The sequence below is a fragment of the Crassostrea angulata genome, chromosome 7, assembly GCF_025612915.1.
Source record: "Crassostrea angulata isolate pt1a10 chromosome 7, ASM2561291v2, whole genome shotgun sequence".
In the NCBI taxonomy this organism is placed as follows: domain Eukaryota; kingdom Metazoa; phylum Mollusca; class Bivalvia; order Ostreida; family Ostreidae; genus Magallana; species Magallana angulata.
In genome coordinates, this window is record NC_069117.1 from 6199866 (window position 1) to 6214806 (window position 14941).

At 38.8% G+C, this 14941-nt stretch overlaps 1 protein-coding gene across 1 annotated transcript; it reads left to right on the top strand.

Annotated features, from left to right (window-relative positions):
* Positions 1-9121: 9121 nt before the first annotated feature.
* On the top strand, positions 9122-10439 carry LOC128191990 (acetylcholine receptor subunit beta-type unc-29-like). Its single transcript, XM_052864382.1, has one exon. It carries the CDS (start codon positions 9231-9233, stop codon positions 10437-10439), a length of 1209 nt encoding a protein of 402 aa, XP_052720342.1. The 5' UTR covers positions 9122-9230.
* Positions 10440-14941: the final 4502 nt, after the last annotated feature.

Here is a 14941-nt window from a genome sequence, read left to right on the forward strand (position 1 = left end):
ACAATGTGGATCTCTCCCTCGTCAGTTGGTTCTCTCAATGTAGAGTTCAATGACTACAATGTGGATCTCCCCCTCGTCAGTTGGTTCTCTCCATGTAGAGTTCAATGACTACAATGTGGATCTCCCCTTCGTCAGTTGGTTTTCTCCATCTAGAGTTCAATGAATACAATGTGGATCTCCCCCTCGTCAGTTGGTTCTCTCCATCTAGAGTTCAATGAATACAATGTGGATCTCTCCCTCGTCAGTTGGTTCTCTCCATCTAGAGTTCAATGAATACAATGTGGATCTCCCCCTCGTCAGTTGGTTCTCTCCATGTAGAGTTCAATGAATACAATGTGGATCTCCCCCTCGTCAGTTGGTTCTCTCCATCTAGAGTTCAATGAATACAATGTGGATCTCCCCCTCGTCAGTTGGTTCTCTCCATGTAGAGTTCAATGAATACAATGTGGATCTCCCCCCCCCCCTCAGTTGGTTCTCTCCATGTAGAGTTCAATGACTACAATGTGGATCTCCCCCTCGTCAGTTAGTTCTCTCCATGTAGAGTTCAATGACTACAATGTGGATCTCCCCCTCGTCAGTTGGTTCTCTCCATGTAAAGTTCAATGACTACAATGTGGATCTCCCCCTCGTCAGTTGGTTCTCTCCATCTAGATTTCAATGAATACAATGTGGATCTCCCCCTCGTCAGTTGGCTCTCTCCATATAGAGTTCAATGACTACAATGTGGATCTCCCCCTCGTCAGTTGGTTCTCTCCATCTAGAGTTCAATGAATACAATGTGGATCTCCCCCTCGTCAGTTGGTTCTCTCCATGTAGAGTTCAATGACTACAATGTGGATCTCTCCCTCGTCAGTTGGTTCTCTCCATGTAGAGTTCAATGACTACAATGTAGATCTCCCCCTCATCAGTTGGTTCTCTCCATCTAGAGTTCAATGAATACAATGTGGATCTCCCCCTCGTCAGTTGGTTCTCTCCATCTAGAGTTCAATGAATACAATGTGGATCCCCCCCTCGTCAGTTGGTTCTCTCCATGTAGAGTTCAATGACTACAATGTGGATCTCCCCCTCGTCAGTTGGTTCTCTCCATCTAGAGTTCAATGACTACAATGTGGATCTCCCCCTCGTCAGTTGGTTCTCTCCATGTAGAGTTCAATGACTACAATGTGGATCTCCCCCTCGTCAGTTGGTTCTCTCCATCTAGAGTTCAATGAATACAATGTGGATCTCCCCCTCGTCAGTTAGTTCTCTCCATTTAGAGTTCAATGAATACAATGTGGATCTCCCCCTCGTCAGTTGGTTCTCTCCATCTAGAGTTCAATGACTACAATGTGGATCTCTCCTCGTCAGTTGGTTCTCTCCATCTAGAGTTCAATGACTACAATGTGGATCTCCCCCTCGTCAGTTGGTTCTCTCCATCTAGAGTTCAATGAATACAATGTGGATCTCCCCCTCGTCAGTTGGTTCTCTCCATCTAGAGTTCAATGAATACAATGTGGATCTCCCCCTCGTCAGTTGGTTCTCTCCATATAGAGTTCAATGACTACAATGTTGATCTCCCCCTCGTCAGTTGGTTCTCTCCATCTAGAGTTCAATGAATACAATGTGGATCTCCCCCTCGTCAGTTGGTTCTCTCCATGTAGTGTTCAATGACTACAATGTGGATCTCTCCCTCGTCAGTTGGTTCTCTCCATGTAGAGTTCAATGATTACAATGTAGATCTCCCCCTCATCAGTTGGTTCTCTCCATCTAGAGTTCAATGAATACAATGTGGATCTCTCCCTCGTCAGTTGGTTCTCTCCATATAGAGTTCAATGACTACAATGTGGATCTCCCCCTCGTCAGTTGGTTCCCTCCATCTAGAGTTCAATGACTACAATGTGGATCCCCCCTCAAGTGGTTCTCTCCATGTAGAGTTCTATGACTACAATGTGGATCTCTCCCTCGTCAGTTGGTTCTCTCCATGTAAAGTTCAATGACTACAATGTGGATCTCTCCCTCGTCAGTTGGTTCTCTCCATATAGAGTTCAATGACTACAATGTGGATCTCCCCCTCGTCAGTTAGTTCTCTCCATGTAGAGTTCAAAGACTACAATGTGGATCTCCCCCTCGTCAGTTGGTTCTCTCCATCTAGAGTTCAATGAATACAATGTGGATCTCTCCCTCTTCAGTTGGTTCTCTCCATCTAGAGTTCAATGAATACAATGTGGATCTCCCCCTCGTCAGTTGGTTCTCTCCATGTAGAGTTCAATGAATACAATGTGGATCTCCCCCTCGTCAGTTGGTTCTCTCCATCTAGAGTTCAATGAATACAATGTGGATCTCCCCCTCGTCAGTTGGCTCTCTCCATATAGAGTTCAATGACTACAATGTGGATCTCCCCCTCGTCAGTTGGTTCTCTCCATCTAGAGTTCAATGAATACAATGTGGATCTCTCCCCCCTCAGTTGGTTCTCTCCATGTAGAGTTCTATGACTACAATGTGGATCTCTCCCTCGTCAGTTGGTTCTCTCCATGTAAAGTTCAATGACTACAATGTGGATCCCCCCCTCGTCAGTTGGTTCTCTCCATGTAGAGTTCAATGACTACAATGTGGATCTCCCCCTCGTCAGTTGGTTCTCTCCATCTAGAGTTCAATGACTACAATGTGGATCTCCCCCTCGTCAGTTGGTTCTCTCCATGTAGAGTTCAATGACTACAATGTGGATCTCCCCCTCGTCAGTTGGTTCTCTCCATCTAGAGTTCAATGAATACAATGTGGATCTCCCCCTCGTCAGTTAGTTCTCTCCATTTAGAGTTCAATGAATACAATGTGGATCTCCCCCTCGTCAGTTGGTTCTCTCCATCTAGAGTTCAATGACTACAATGTGGATCTCTCCTCGTCAGTTGGTTCTCTCCATCTAGAGTTCAATGACTACAATGTGGATCTCCCCCTCGTCAGTTGGTTCTCTCCATGTAGAGTTCAATGACTACAATGTGGATCTCCCCCTCGTCAGTTGGTTCTCTCCATGTAAAGTTCAATGACTACAATGTGGATCTCTCCCTCGTCAGTTGGTTCTCTCCATCTAGAAGTCAATGACTACAATGTGGATCCCCCCTCAGTTGGTTCTCTCCATGTAGAGTTCTATGACTACAATGTGGATCTCTCCTTCGTCAGTTGGTTCTCTCCATGTAAAGTTCAATGACTACAATGTGGATCTCTCCCTCGTCAGTTGGTTCTCTCCATATAGAGTTCAATGACTACAATGTGGATCTCCCCCTCGTCAGTTAGTTCTCTCCATGTAGAGTTCAATGACTACAATGTGGATCTCCCCCTCGTCAGTTGGTTCTCTCCATCTAGAGTTCAATGACTACAATGTGGATCTCTCCTCGTCAGTTGGTTCTCTCCATCTAGAGTTCAATGAATACAATGTGGATCTCCCCCTCGTCAGTTGGTTCTCTCCATGTAGAGTTCAATGACTACAATGTGGATCTCCCCCTCGTCAGTTGGTTCTCTCCATCTAGAAGTCAATGACTACAATGTGGATCCCCCCTCAGTTGGTTCTCTCCATGTAGAGTTCTATGACTACAATGTGGATCTCTCCTTCGTCAGTTGGTTCTCTCCATGTAAAGTTCAATGACTACAATGTGGATCTCTCCCTCGTCAGTTGGTTCTCTCCATATAGAGTTCAATGACTACAATGTGGATCTCCCCCTCGTCAGTTAGTTCTCTCAATGTAGAGTTCAATGACTACAATGTGGATCTCCCCCTCGTCAGTTGGTTCTCTCCATGTAGAGTTCAATGAATACAATGTGGATCTCCCCCTCGTCAGTTGGTTCTCTCCATCTAGAGTTCAATGAATACAATGTGGATCTCCCCCTCGTCAGTTGGTTCTCTCCATATAGAGTTCAATGACTACAATGTTGATCTCCCCCTCGTCAGTTGGTTCTCTCCATCTAGAGTTCAATGAATACAATGTGGATCTCCCCCTCGTCAGTTGGTTCTCTCCATGTAGTGTTCAATGACTACAATGTGGATCTCTCCCTCGTCAGTTGGTTCTCTCCATCTAGAGTTCAATGACTACAATGTAGATCTCCCCCTCATCAGTTGGTTCTCTCCATCTAGAGTTCAATGAATACAATGTGGATCTCCCCCTCGTCAGTTGGTTCTCTCCATGTAGAGTTCAATGAATACAATGTGGATCTCTCCCTCGTCAGTTGGTTCTCTCCATATAGAGTTCAATGACTACAATGTGGATCTCCCCCTCGTCAGTTAGTTCTCTCCATGTAGAGTTCAATGACTACAATGTGGATCTCCCCCTCGTCAGTTGGTTCTCTCCATGTAGAGTTCAATGAATACAATGTGGATCTCCCCCTCGTCAGTTGGTTCTCTCCATCTAGAGTTCAATGAATACAATGTGGATCTCCCCCTCGTCAGTTGGTTCTCTCCATATAGAGTTCAATGACTACAATGTTGATCTCCCCCTCGTCAGTTGGTTCTCTCCATCTAGAGTTCAATGAATACAATGTGGATCTCCCCCTCGTCAGTTGGTTCTCTCCATGTAGTGTTCAATGACTACAATGTGGATCTCTCCCTCGTCAGTTGGTTCTCTCCATGTAGAGTTCAATGACTACAATGTAGATCTCCCCCTCATCAGTTGGTTCTCTCCATCTAGAGTTCAATGAATACAATGTGGATCTCCCCCTCGTCAGTTGGTTCTCTCCATGTAGAGTTCAATGAATACAATGTGGATCTCCCCCTCGTCAGTTGGTTCTCTCCATCTAGAGTTCAATGAATACAATGTGGATCTCCCCCTCGTCAGTTGGTTCTCTCCATGTAGAGTTCAATGACTACAATGTGGATCTCCCCCTCGTCAGTTGGTTCCCTCCATCTAGAGTTCAATGACTACAATGTGGATCCCCCCTCAAGTGGTTCTCTCCATGTAGAGTTCTATGACTACAATGTAGATCTCTCCCTCGTCAGTTGGTTCTCTCCATGTAAAGTTCAATGACTACAATGTGGATCTCTCCCTCGTCAGTTGGTTCTCTCCATATAGAGTTCAATGACTACAATGTGGATCTCTCCCTCGTCAGTTAGTTCTCTCCATGTAGAGTTTAAAGACTACAATGTGGATCTCCCCCTCGTCAGTTGGTTCTCTCCATCTAGAGTTCAATGAATACAATGTGGATCTCTCCCTCGTCAGTTGGTTCTCTCCATCTAGAGTTCAATGAATACAATGTGGATCTCCCCCTCGTCAGTTGGTTCTCTCCATGTAGAGTTCAATGAATACAATGTGGATCTCCCCCTCGTCAGTTGGTTCTCTCCATCTAGAGTTCAATGAATACAATGTGGATCTCCCCCTCGTCAGTTGGCTCTCTCCATATAGAGTTCAATGACTACAATGTGGATCTCCCCCTCGTCAGTTGGTTCTCTCCATCTAGAGTTCAATAATTACAATGTGGATCTCCCCCTCGTCAGTTGGTTCTCTCCATCTAGAGTTCAATGAATACAATGTGGATCTCCCCCTTGTCAGTTGGTTCTCTCCATGTAGAGTTCAATGACTACAATGTGGATCTCCCCCTCGTCAGTTGGTTCTCTCCATCTAGAGTTCAATGAATACAATGTGGATCTCCCCCTCGTCAGTTGGTTTTCTCCATCTAGAGTTCAATGAATACAATGTGGATCTCCCCCTCGTCAGTTGGTTCTCTCCATCTAGAGTTCAATGAATACAATGTGGATCTCTCCCTCGTCAGTTGGTTCTCTCCATCTAGAGTTCAATGAATACAATGTGGATCTCCCCCTCGTCAGTTGGTTCTCTCCATGTAGAGTTCAATGAATACAATGTGGATCTCCCCCTCGTCAGTTGGTTCTCTCCATCTAGAGTTCAATGAATACAATGTGGATCTCCCCCTCGTCAGTTGGTTCTCTCCATTTAGAGTTCAATGAATACAATGTGGATCTCCCCCCCCCTCAGTTGGTTCTCTCCATGTAGAGTTCAATGACTACAATGTGGATCTCCCCCTCGTCAGTTGGTTCTCTCCATGTAGAGTTCAATGACTACAATGTGGATCTCCCCCTCGTCAGTTGGTTCTCTCCATGTAAAGTTCAATGACTACAATGTGGATCTCTCCCTCGTCAGTTGGTTCTCTCCATCTAGAGTTCAATGACTACAATGTGGATCCCCCCTCAGTTGGTTCTCTCCATGTAGAGTTCTATGACTACAATGTGGATCTCTCCCTCGTCAGTTGGTTCTCTCCATGTAAAGTTCAATGACTACAATGTGGATCTCTCCCTCGTCAGTTGGTTCTCTCCATATAGAGTTCAATGACTACAATGTGGATCTCCCCCTCGTCAGTTAGTTCTCTCCATGTAGAGTTCAATGACTACAATGTGGATATCTTCTCGTCAGTTGGTTCTCTCCATGTAGAGTTCAATGACTTCAATGTGGATCTCTCCTCGTCAGTTGGTTCTCTCCATATAGAGCTCTTCTAATGGAGATCAATACTTTCAAAAAATGGCCACGAACATTGGGGAAAAGAGTATCAATTCATTTCCCATAGAACTCAATGCTGTCCTTAACACCTCTGGCTAGTTTTTTTTCTTGGTAATGTCTGAAAGTTCATTCCAAGCGCTAACAGAAAATCACTTGAAATATATATGTTCCCGCTGCGTTTATAGCTCAAAATTGTACTTATTCACAACTTACAGCGATCCGCAGCAAATTCTTCCTATTCTCTAAAATATTACCCACCCGTTATTCTTACCCCTCTCATTTCTTTACTTTCTGCAGTACTTCCTCATTCCATCATCAAATTTAAACATTGATAATTTTACTCTGAAATACAATGTAATCATTATTTAATATGAAAAAATGCACAACCGGATTATGTAAAGTTTTTCTGCAATGATCGCTACCTTCATAACCCGCATGAATCATCAAAGAAAGCATTTTATTGTTTAGATTAACACTCTTCCTTGTAACTAATTGATAAATTGATTGTGAAAAGTTAATAATTCACTAAATTACTGTTAATGTACATTATAGCTAAAAGAAACAGCCAAATCGTCTCCTGTGAGACTTTTATTTGAGTCTGACATCATCATGACCATTTCGTGCAGTCCGTGATTTTTCTTAGGTAGCTTAAGGTTTCGACCAATCGATAGAGCGGGCGTGTCAATTTCAGTTTTGTCAGTTTCTTGACAGTTTCAGCCGCTGTTGATTTCGACCAATCGATAAACGGGGCGTGTAGATCTCAGTCTGGCTGTTTCTGTAGACCTATATTTATATTCAGTGTAATTTTCCCCTTTTGTTTGCATTGGAAATCTGCGACGTTCAATTTTCTTTGAATGCACTTTGCTAATTTATGCGCCATGAGCACAAATATAAACGTCTTCACGTGGTTTGAGCATATTTATTTTTGTAAGATTAAATGAAACTTTCAATCTTACATGACCGATTTGATATGTACTTTTGAAAAACAATCAATATCATAAATCTACTTCTTAATAAAAAAAAATTTTCTCCACTAACATTCTGGCACTAAATTTTTTGTCTTGGAAGCTAACAGAATAACATGTTGATGTAGCTGTTCCATGTATGTTTCATATCCCTGACTAAGAGTGTAAATAATGGCTTTATAGCGGCGATAAGAAATATATCATACAAATAGACATCAGTATGAAAATATAGATAAAAGCATCGGATGATTATTTTGGATGTCGTCGGTCCTTTACCGCACCAATCGGTGCAAACAATTTACCATCCCGCGCTAACGCACGGTATTCAATTTGTCTGCACCACTTGGTGTGTCATAGGACCGACGACATCCAAAAATAAGCATTCAATGCTTAAATGAATTAACTATTAGTCTCGGTAAGAAAAAGAGGAAATAATACTTGGTAGATGTAAATATATCGCTAATTAATTCAGCCAATCACACAAGCCCTACGTTTTTCTGCTCGGCTCAATCTCGGTATTAACACTTCGCTGATGTCAACACCCGGTGCATTAGTACTCTCATTCCATTAAGGCCTTTTATTTAACATATCGATCTAGTCATTCCATATTTTTTTCTCATCGTTTTCTGTTGGTAATAATGCTGAGAAGGTAAACTCAGATTTCATCCGACATCATTTTCAACTTCAGTGAAATGATTTACATTAATCCAAATATCTAAAATCGAAAGAACCCCCCCTCCCAAATATTTTTATTATGCAGAGGTTAAAAACAATCAAGGTTACATCACACATGATAGCTTTATGGAATATCTCTTTTGAAATATAATTTCACATTTTACTAGTATATGAATCGTTATTTTTTTTAAATTAAAAATTGTTTGGGTTGCCAATATGAATTCCTGAGCTGCAGATTTGCAAAATAAAATAATTCAGGTATAATAAATCAGAAGGGATACATGTACATATCATTTTACGATCCATTGAATACAACTTAGATAATGCAGTTCACCTTAATCTTGATGAAAGATTTCAGAAAAAGGCCATTCAAAAATTTCGGAATAATTATACATGTAATAATTTTAATTGATTGACTTTATTTTGAATTGTTAATTTCTTGTGTTACCCTAAATGTAAATAACTCAATATTTAAGTATATGTTTAAGAGAGATTTGAACTAGTCTATCAGCTGAGAGCATGCAGTTAATACTGAAACAGTGAGCGAAGCAAAATGTCCTAGCCTTCAAATTCTCATCCGTATACATTAAAATATCCTCTGATACACATAAAACTAGCAATTTAACTAAAAACAATTTAGGTTAGGACGAACCCCAGTCTCTGTAATGGACTGTAACCCCTCTTTTCCCACCTGAATCATTTTGTGGGTATGTCTTTTCGTCTATCGTTCTCTAATGTTGAATTGTTAAAAGTGAAGATCATGCGCTGATGTGTACTTAATTCCGATTGTTTGTGATTTCCATTAGTTCTAATTAGGAATGAATTTCATTTGAACCGTGCAGAAAATATTTAAATAGTGCTTTAATCCAGCTTGATTATGTTACAAAGTATTCATACAAAGTGCATATGAGTTCAACCCTGTATTATTTATAATCTCTACGGACCTAACACATTTCTTTTCATTCTATTGATAACACTTAATGAGGGTAGAAGTTAATATTGTCGATCACTTATGATGATTACCTGTGCACAGACCGCTCAATATTTGTTGACAACTAACATTCAGAGCGGAGAGACGTACATATGCTGGAGAGAAAAAGAATAAATGCAATCAAAACCGCATGATGGGGACTGTTTATTTCTCTTTTAAAACTGCATTATGTTTGTACGTAGTGTATTTTGTCTGTGCATACAATATTACCGACGAGGACCAGCTCCACAAAGATCTGTTCACAAACTACAACAACGAACTCCGTGCTGGAAATGACCGAGACTTTCCACTCAACGTATCCATGACATTCTATTTGATGGCCATCAAAGAATTCGTGGAGGCCACGAGTAAATTCTCTGTAAATGGCGTATTTTCGATAACGTGGCGAGACGAACGATTATCTTGGAACCCAGCGATGTACCAAAATATTCAACAGACAATGGTTTCTCAAAATAAGATCTGGTTGCCAACCATGATAATCTCAAACCCGTTTAAAGAAGCTCACGGACTTGGGAGTGATTTGGTTAAGATCTACCTTTTTAGTGATGGTTCGTGTGTTTGGATCATCATGCAGTCTTTCGAAGTTATATGTGATGCCAACGTGAAATATTATCCTTTTGATAAGCAGTTTTGTTCTCTAAGATTCGGCACATACGGGTTTGACAGAAATTGGCTGAATATAACCTTTCCAACTTCTAAAATTGGTATGATTCATTATGAGGAAAATGGCTTGTGGGAGATTGAGAACACAGCGGCATACTGTACCGCCGACCATGGACCGGTGGAAGTAGTCTTTGAACTCTACATGAAACGTCGATCTACTTACTACGTAGCAAGTTTGTTAGTCCCTATGACGTTTGTAGCTGTTTTACAGTCATTCGTTTTTCTACTTCCGAACGAGTCGGGAGAGAGGATAGGATTTTCCGTGACAATGTTACTGGCGAGCGTCGTGTTTCTGACTCTTATTCAGGAGAAACTTCCGGAATCATCCGAGCCCAGCATCTCCATACTGGGTTACCTGTTGCTAGGATACATTACTCTCGGGGGTATACAAACTCTAGCCGTTATACTCAGTTCTAACTTTTTCATACAAACCAAACCTGTCCCAAAATGGTTGAAAATAATATCATGTCAAGAGCTGAACAAAGTAGAAGATAAACCTCCGAGGAATAAGAGTGAAGAAAATTCAGTTAAAGAGCTCGATGATGATTCTTTGAAAGAGAAATACGAAGTGTGTTGGAGGAAGATAAGTAGATCATTCGATCGAGTATGCTTTATATTGTCTTTGATCGTATTTGCTATTCAAATAAGCATTTACATTGCTATGGTTTACATATGATGATGATATATATATATATATATATATATATATATATATATATATATATATATATATATAGAGAGAGAGAGAGAGATAGAGAAAGAGAAATGGAGTATTGTGTTATCGTCTGCTAAACTCTCTCTCTCTCTCTCTCTCTCTCTCTCTCTCTCTCTTACTGGATGTTTTAATGTGTTATGTAAAGACACAAACATACTTTGAGAATATGTCTAAATTATTGCCTTTTTTCACTGATCTTAAATCATAATAAGAGTGGTATTTTATGATTGCATACAATTAACGTTAAAGAATTGAATATTTGCAATGTCTATGAGCGGCGAAAAGGGTAAAAAAAAAGAAAGTTATTGCGAAACGACAAAAATTTTAAAAACGAACTCAAATACTAAATAGACCAGCTTTAATCCATATTATTTTGCAAAATCAACAGGCACGGATGCAAAACAAACGATCATCGATGCAATACCAACAGTCATTCACTGAATTAACACCCCCTGCGAATGTTCGGAATGTTTTCTTTATTGTTGCTAAGTATTTAATAAGTTCAGAGGTGCTCGAATGAAAGTTCACGAGACTTCCCCTAGATTATTTCATATCTTTTCATATCCTACTTTGATTTATGTTAAAACATGATATCAAATAAGATATAAGTATTTCTTATTTCATCATTTAGTGGTTATTTAAACTAAACGATCATATTCAGAACGGAGTTAGCGTTCGTGTTCAAACACTCTACACTGGTTAAAAATATAAACATTGGGTTGCTTAATAAAATCATAGCCATGTTTGAGGCTTTTGGTGCGCAATACGATACTTTTTGAAAAAGAATGGAAGTCTGTTTTGTATAAAAACTTGGTATATTGAGTTATTCTCAAGGAACATTCTGCATAAAATAGTCTGTTTCACTATTACTAGGTCAGGCGCGGATCGTAAATAAATCCTAATGTGTTTGTGTGTGTGTGTGTGGGGGGGGGGGGGGGGGGTGTCTCTACTAAGTATGTTAAGTGGCTGCATTAGCAGGAAAAACCTATAATTTCTATTGTTACATTTATTCCCAACACTCATTTTATCCACTAATTAATAAAGATAAAGGATAAAATTTATAAACGTCAAAATGTTTTATTTGACTACAAGTACCTATAGATTCTAGGAAATTGACTATAAACACGAGGCACGATTTTTACTGCGAAACTGAAAGGGTCACGTGGTTTTAATTTAAGTGACAATAACATTCGCAAAAATTTTGAGGTATGAGGAGAAATCGTACCCAAGAAAAAAGTTACCCTTGACTTATGGCTAGGAAACATTTTCATGCGCTGATCCAGATTTTTTCCAATGGAGGGGTCCGACGGATATTTAGGTTTGCCAGAGCTGGGGTGGGGGTGGAGGTTCTGAGGCATATTTTCGGTAATTTTACTAAGCAAATTTATGAAATTTGATTCCAGGGGGATGGGGGGGGGGTTAACAAAAAGATTTTTTTAAAGATTAAGATTCAATATTCTGTGTAATTAACAATCATTCAAACCAATCGCAAAATATATGAAACATTACTCGCCGCAAATATTACAACAGTGATAATAAGTAACACATTCTCCTCCTCCCCCTCCCCTAACGGATCAGGATTTTTATGATTTGCGAATTAAACTTTTTTTTGGCTTGTCAAGATTTTAAGGATAGATCTCCCCCTCCCCCGATGACCATGTTCTGTGCAATTATTATATGTACGTGGTTATTCAAACAATTATATGCAACAGCAAAAATGATACATATGTTTATTGCGTAAGTTATTTTATTGCATTAGAACAGTTTTTAACTATTTTATTTCTTGTTAAGATTTCTCCAAGGTACGTTTTTTTCTACCATACGCACCCTAATTCGTAGGTACATTTTCTCCGTGTTACGTTTTCTCCAGGATACTAATTCTCCTGATACCTTTTTGCACGCCATCTTAAGGTTTATTCAGTGTGCCATGTTGTAAATTTTATATTTACTGCCACCCGGTAAATTCAAAATTTACAACATGACAAATGAATGACGGTTGGTTTTGCATCGGTCTGTTTCGTATTTTAGCATATAGTTCGTTTTACATTAAAGGGTGATATCGATAGTCATGGTTTTAGTCAAATTTCATTTTTCTATATTCAGTGTTTATAATGCTTTAGAGATGCATTTCTAATGATTAAGTAAAATTTCGGTGTCAGTTCTTGAAATATAAACAAGATAGAGAGCTCACATTTCTTTGTCACGTAAACAAGGCTCTTGTCCTGTTATTGTTTACACTGGTTAAATATTCTAGTACAATTTTTTTTCAAGCTGATTCGTTAAGCATATATAAAAAGTTCCTAGCGTTTATCACATTAATTTTGGGTCTAAAACTAGAATTTTCACTTCAACATTCAATACGGAAACAGAGCTTTGTTTACATGACAAAGAATTCTGAGCTCTGTATCTTGCTTCTAACAAAAAGAGTGAAAGTCAAATTTTCGTTTACCAATAGAAATGCCTTACTAGCTGAAGCATTGTAAACATTTATAACTGATAAAAAAAATGACCAAAATCGTGACCATGCCCCTTTAACGTCGTTTTTACCATTTCACCCATAAATGTGCCGATCTCGAATAATTGTTATATCACACTCCATGTGTTTAGTCCTTTAACAATTTAACAACAATATTGACTTCATATTTGAAATTTGTTTGTAAAACATAAACCATTATAACCAGATCTGCTTACATCTGAATTCATTAGAAGAATTTCCGGGTCCACAATGAAGATTTTTTCACTAGATGCGCTCGGGAGAATGATAAAGTGATGTTGTATAATACATGTAGTTTTGTACAGAAGTAAAATATGCTGTGTGATCTTTAAACCACGTAATAAATGATAATAAATTATGTATTTCTATTGTTACGTATACCATTAATTGTTTTTGTCATTTTTTTGTTTTTCTAAGAGGGCTCGAATGTCATGAAAATTTTAAGACTGTATATCTCTCCTTTAACAGGAGAGCTCTATTGAGAATTAAGGAAAATACCAAAATTTATAAGATTAGGCCTAAAAAAAAAATTGTGTGTTTAGGGTAACACTGATGAAAAAATTAGGTTAGTAGGTAGGGATTTTTTTTATATTTTATCATATTTTTTTGTATGAATCCTATGAATGTTTGTTTGTTTCATATTTAAAAACGTATTTTTTATTGGAAATAAGATAAAATTCACAATCTGATAAAATCAGACATCTAACAGTGTTTTTCCCAGAAAATTTTTGAAGCATGGGGGGAATTTTGTCAGAGTAAGTGCGCAGTGTGGCATTAAAGCGCCTAAGCCGGCGAAATCACTGTGCGTAATAATATAACCATTTGATGAAACGTACTACATGATATGTACTATAACTGATGCATTTCCATGAAATCTACACCAACAAGTATCATTTCAATTCATAATTATATTTTAATATCTGTGTATATTTAATATACAATTTTTCTGTTTTTTCTGGCAAAACTACATGTAATAACATTTTTTTTCAAAATCAGTTTTTTAAGAGGTTGGTCCTCACAAGTTTTCACAAAACACAAGAAATATAGATTCACATGGCAGTTCAACATCAGCTTCTGTCTCACTCCTTCTTCTACATATTATATAGAAGAGATTTTTTTAGGGGGGTGTTGAACACGAAATAGGCAGAACAAGTCCATACAATTACAGCAAACTTTATTCAATTTATTCTGGGCAGTTAATATTTCTTGTTTAAATTGGGGGTTCATATGAAAGTTTCTGTGATATCTTGACACCAGTCCCCTTCACCATTTACATGTATGTACACAGTCAATCATTTTCATAGGCATACAATATACGATGTTTCTAGTCATGTGACATCGCTTCCGTGCATTTCTGCAAATAACTGTAGTTGCGTGGAAAATCAATCTCTCACCAGAGGGCGTATTACGCTGCGCTACAACACCTCTGTAAACGTCTAAATGCCAAGAATCTTGGCAAAACCCATTCTCAATCATGATATTATGAATTATAGTTTTATATGTATTCAGTCTACATTTCGATGTTAAAGCCTTGCGAAAAATATTGAAATAAAAAGATTTTTATTGGTAAATCACGGTAACAAACAAAGAACTATTTCTCGGAGTAATACTCCATTACCAATGTTTTCGTGGCACTACTTTTTAGACGTTAATAGAGGTATAAGTGGAGCGAAGCAGGAACTCAAAACCGTGGTTTGCGACGATGTTGTGTTCCGTATACACATGTAACTTAACTTTACTTTTATAGTAGGCGAGGCTAGAGTACTTCCCGATTAAAATTTTTTAAGCATTTAAGTGTGATTGAATAATTATGTCACTGTATAAAAGTTTAAATCTCAAGAAAAATGCATCAAAATATGAAATTAATTTAAACAAAGCTGTCACTGCATAGTTAACAAAGTAGTGCGAATCGTAATGTGTGCGCAAATAGTAGAATTCGCCGAATACCTGATAATATACATGCAGACTT

Bases quoted from the DNA above. Each gene is read 5' to 3' on its own strand.
- LOC128191990 (XM_052864382.1), top strand. From the start codon at position 9,231: ATGATGGGGACTGTTTATTTCTCTTTTAAAACTGCATTATGTTTGTAC.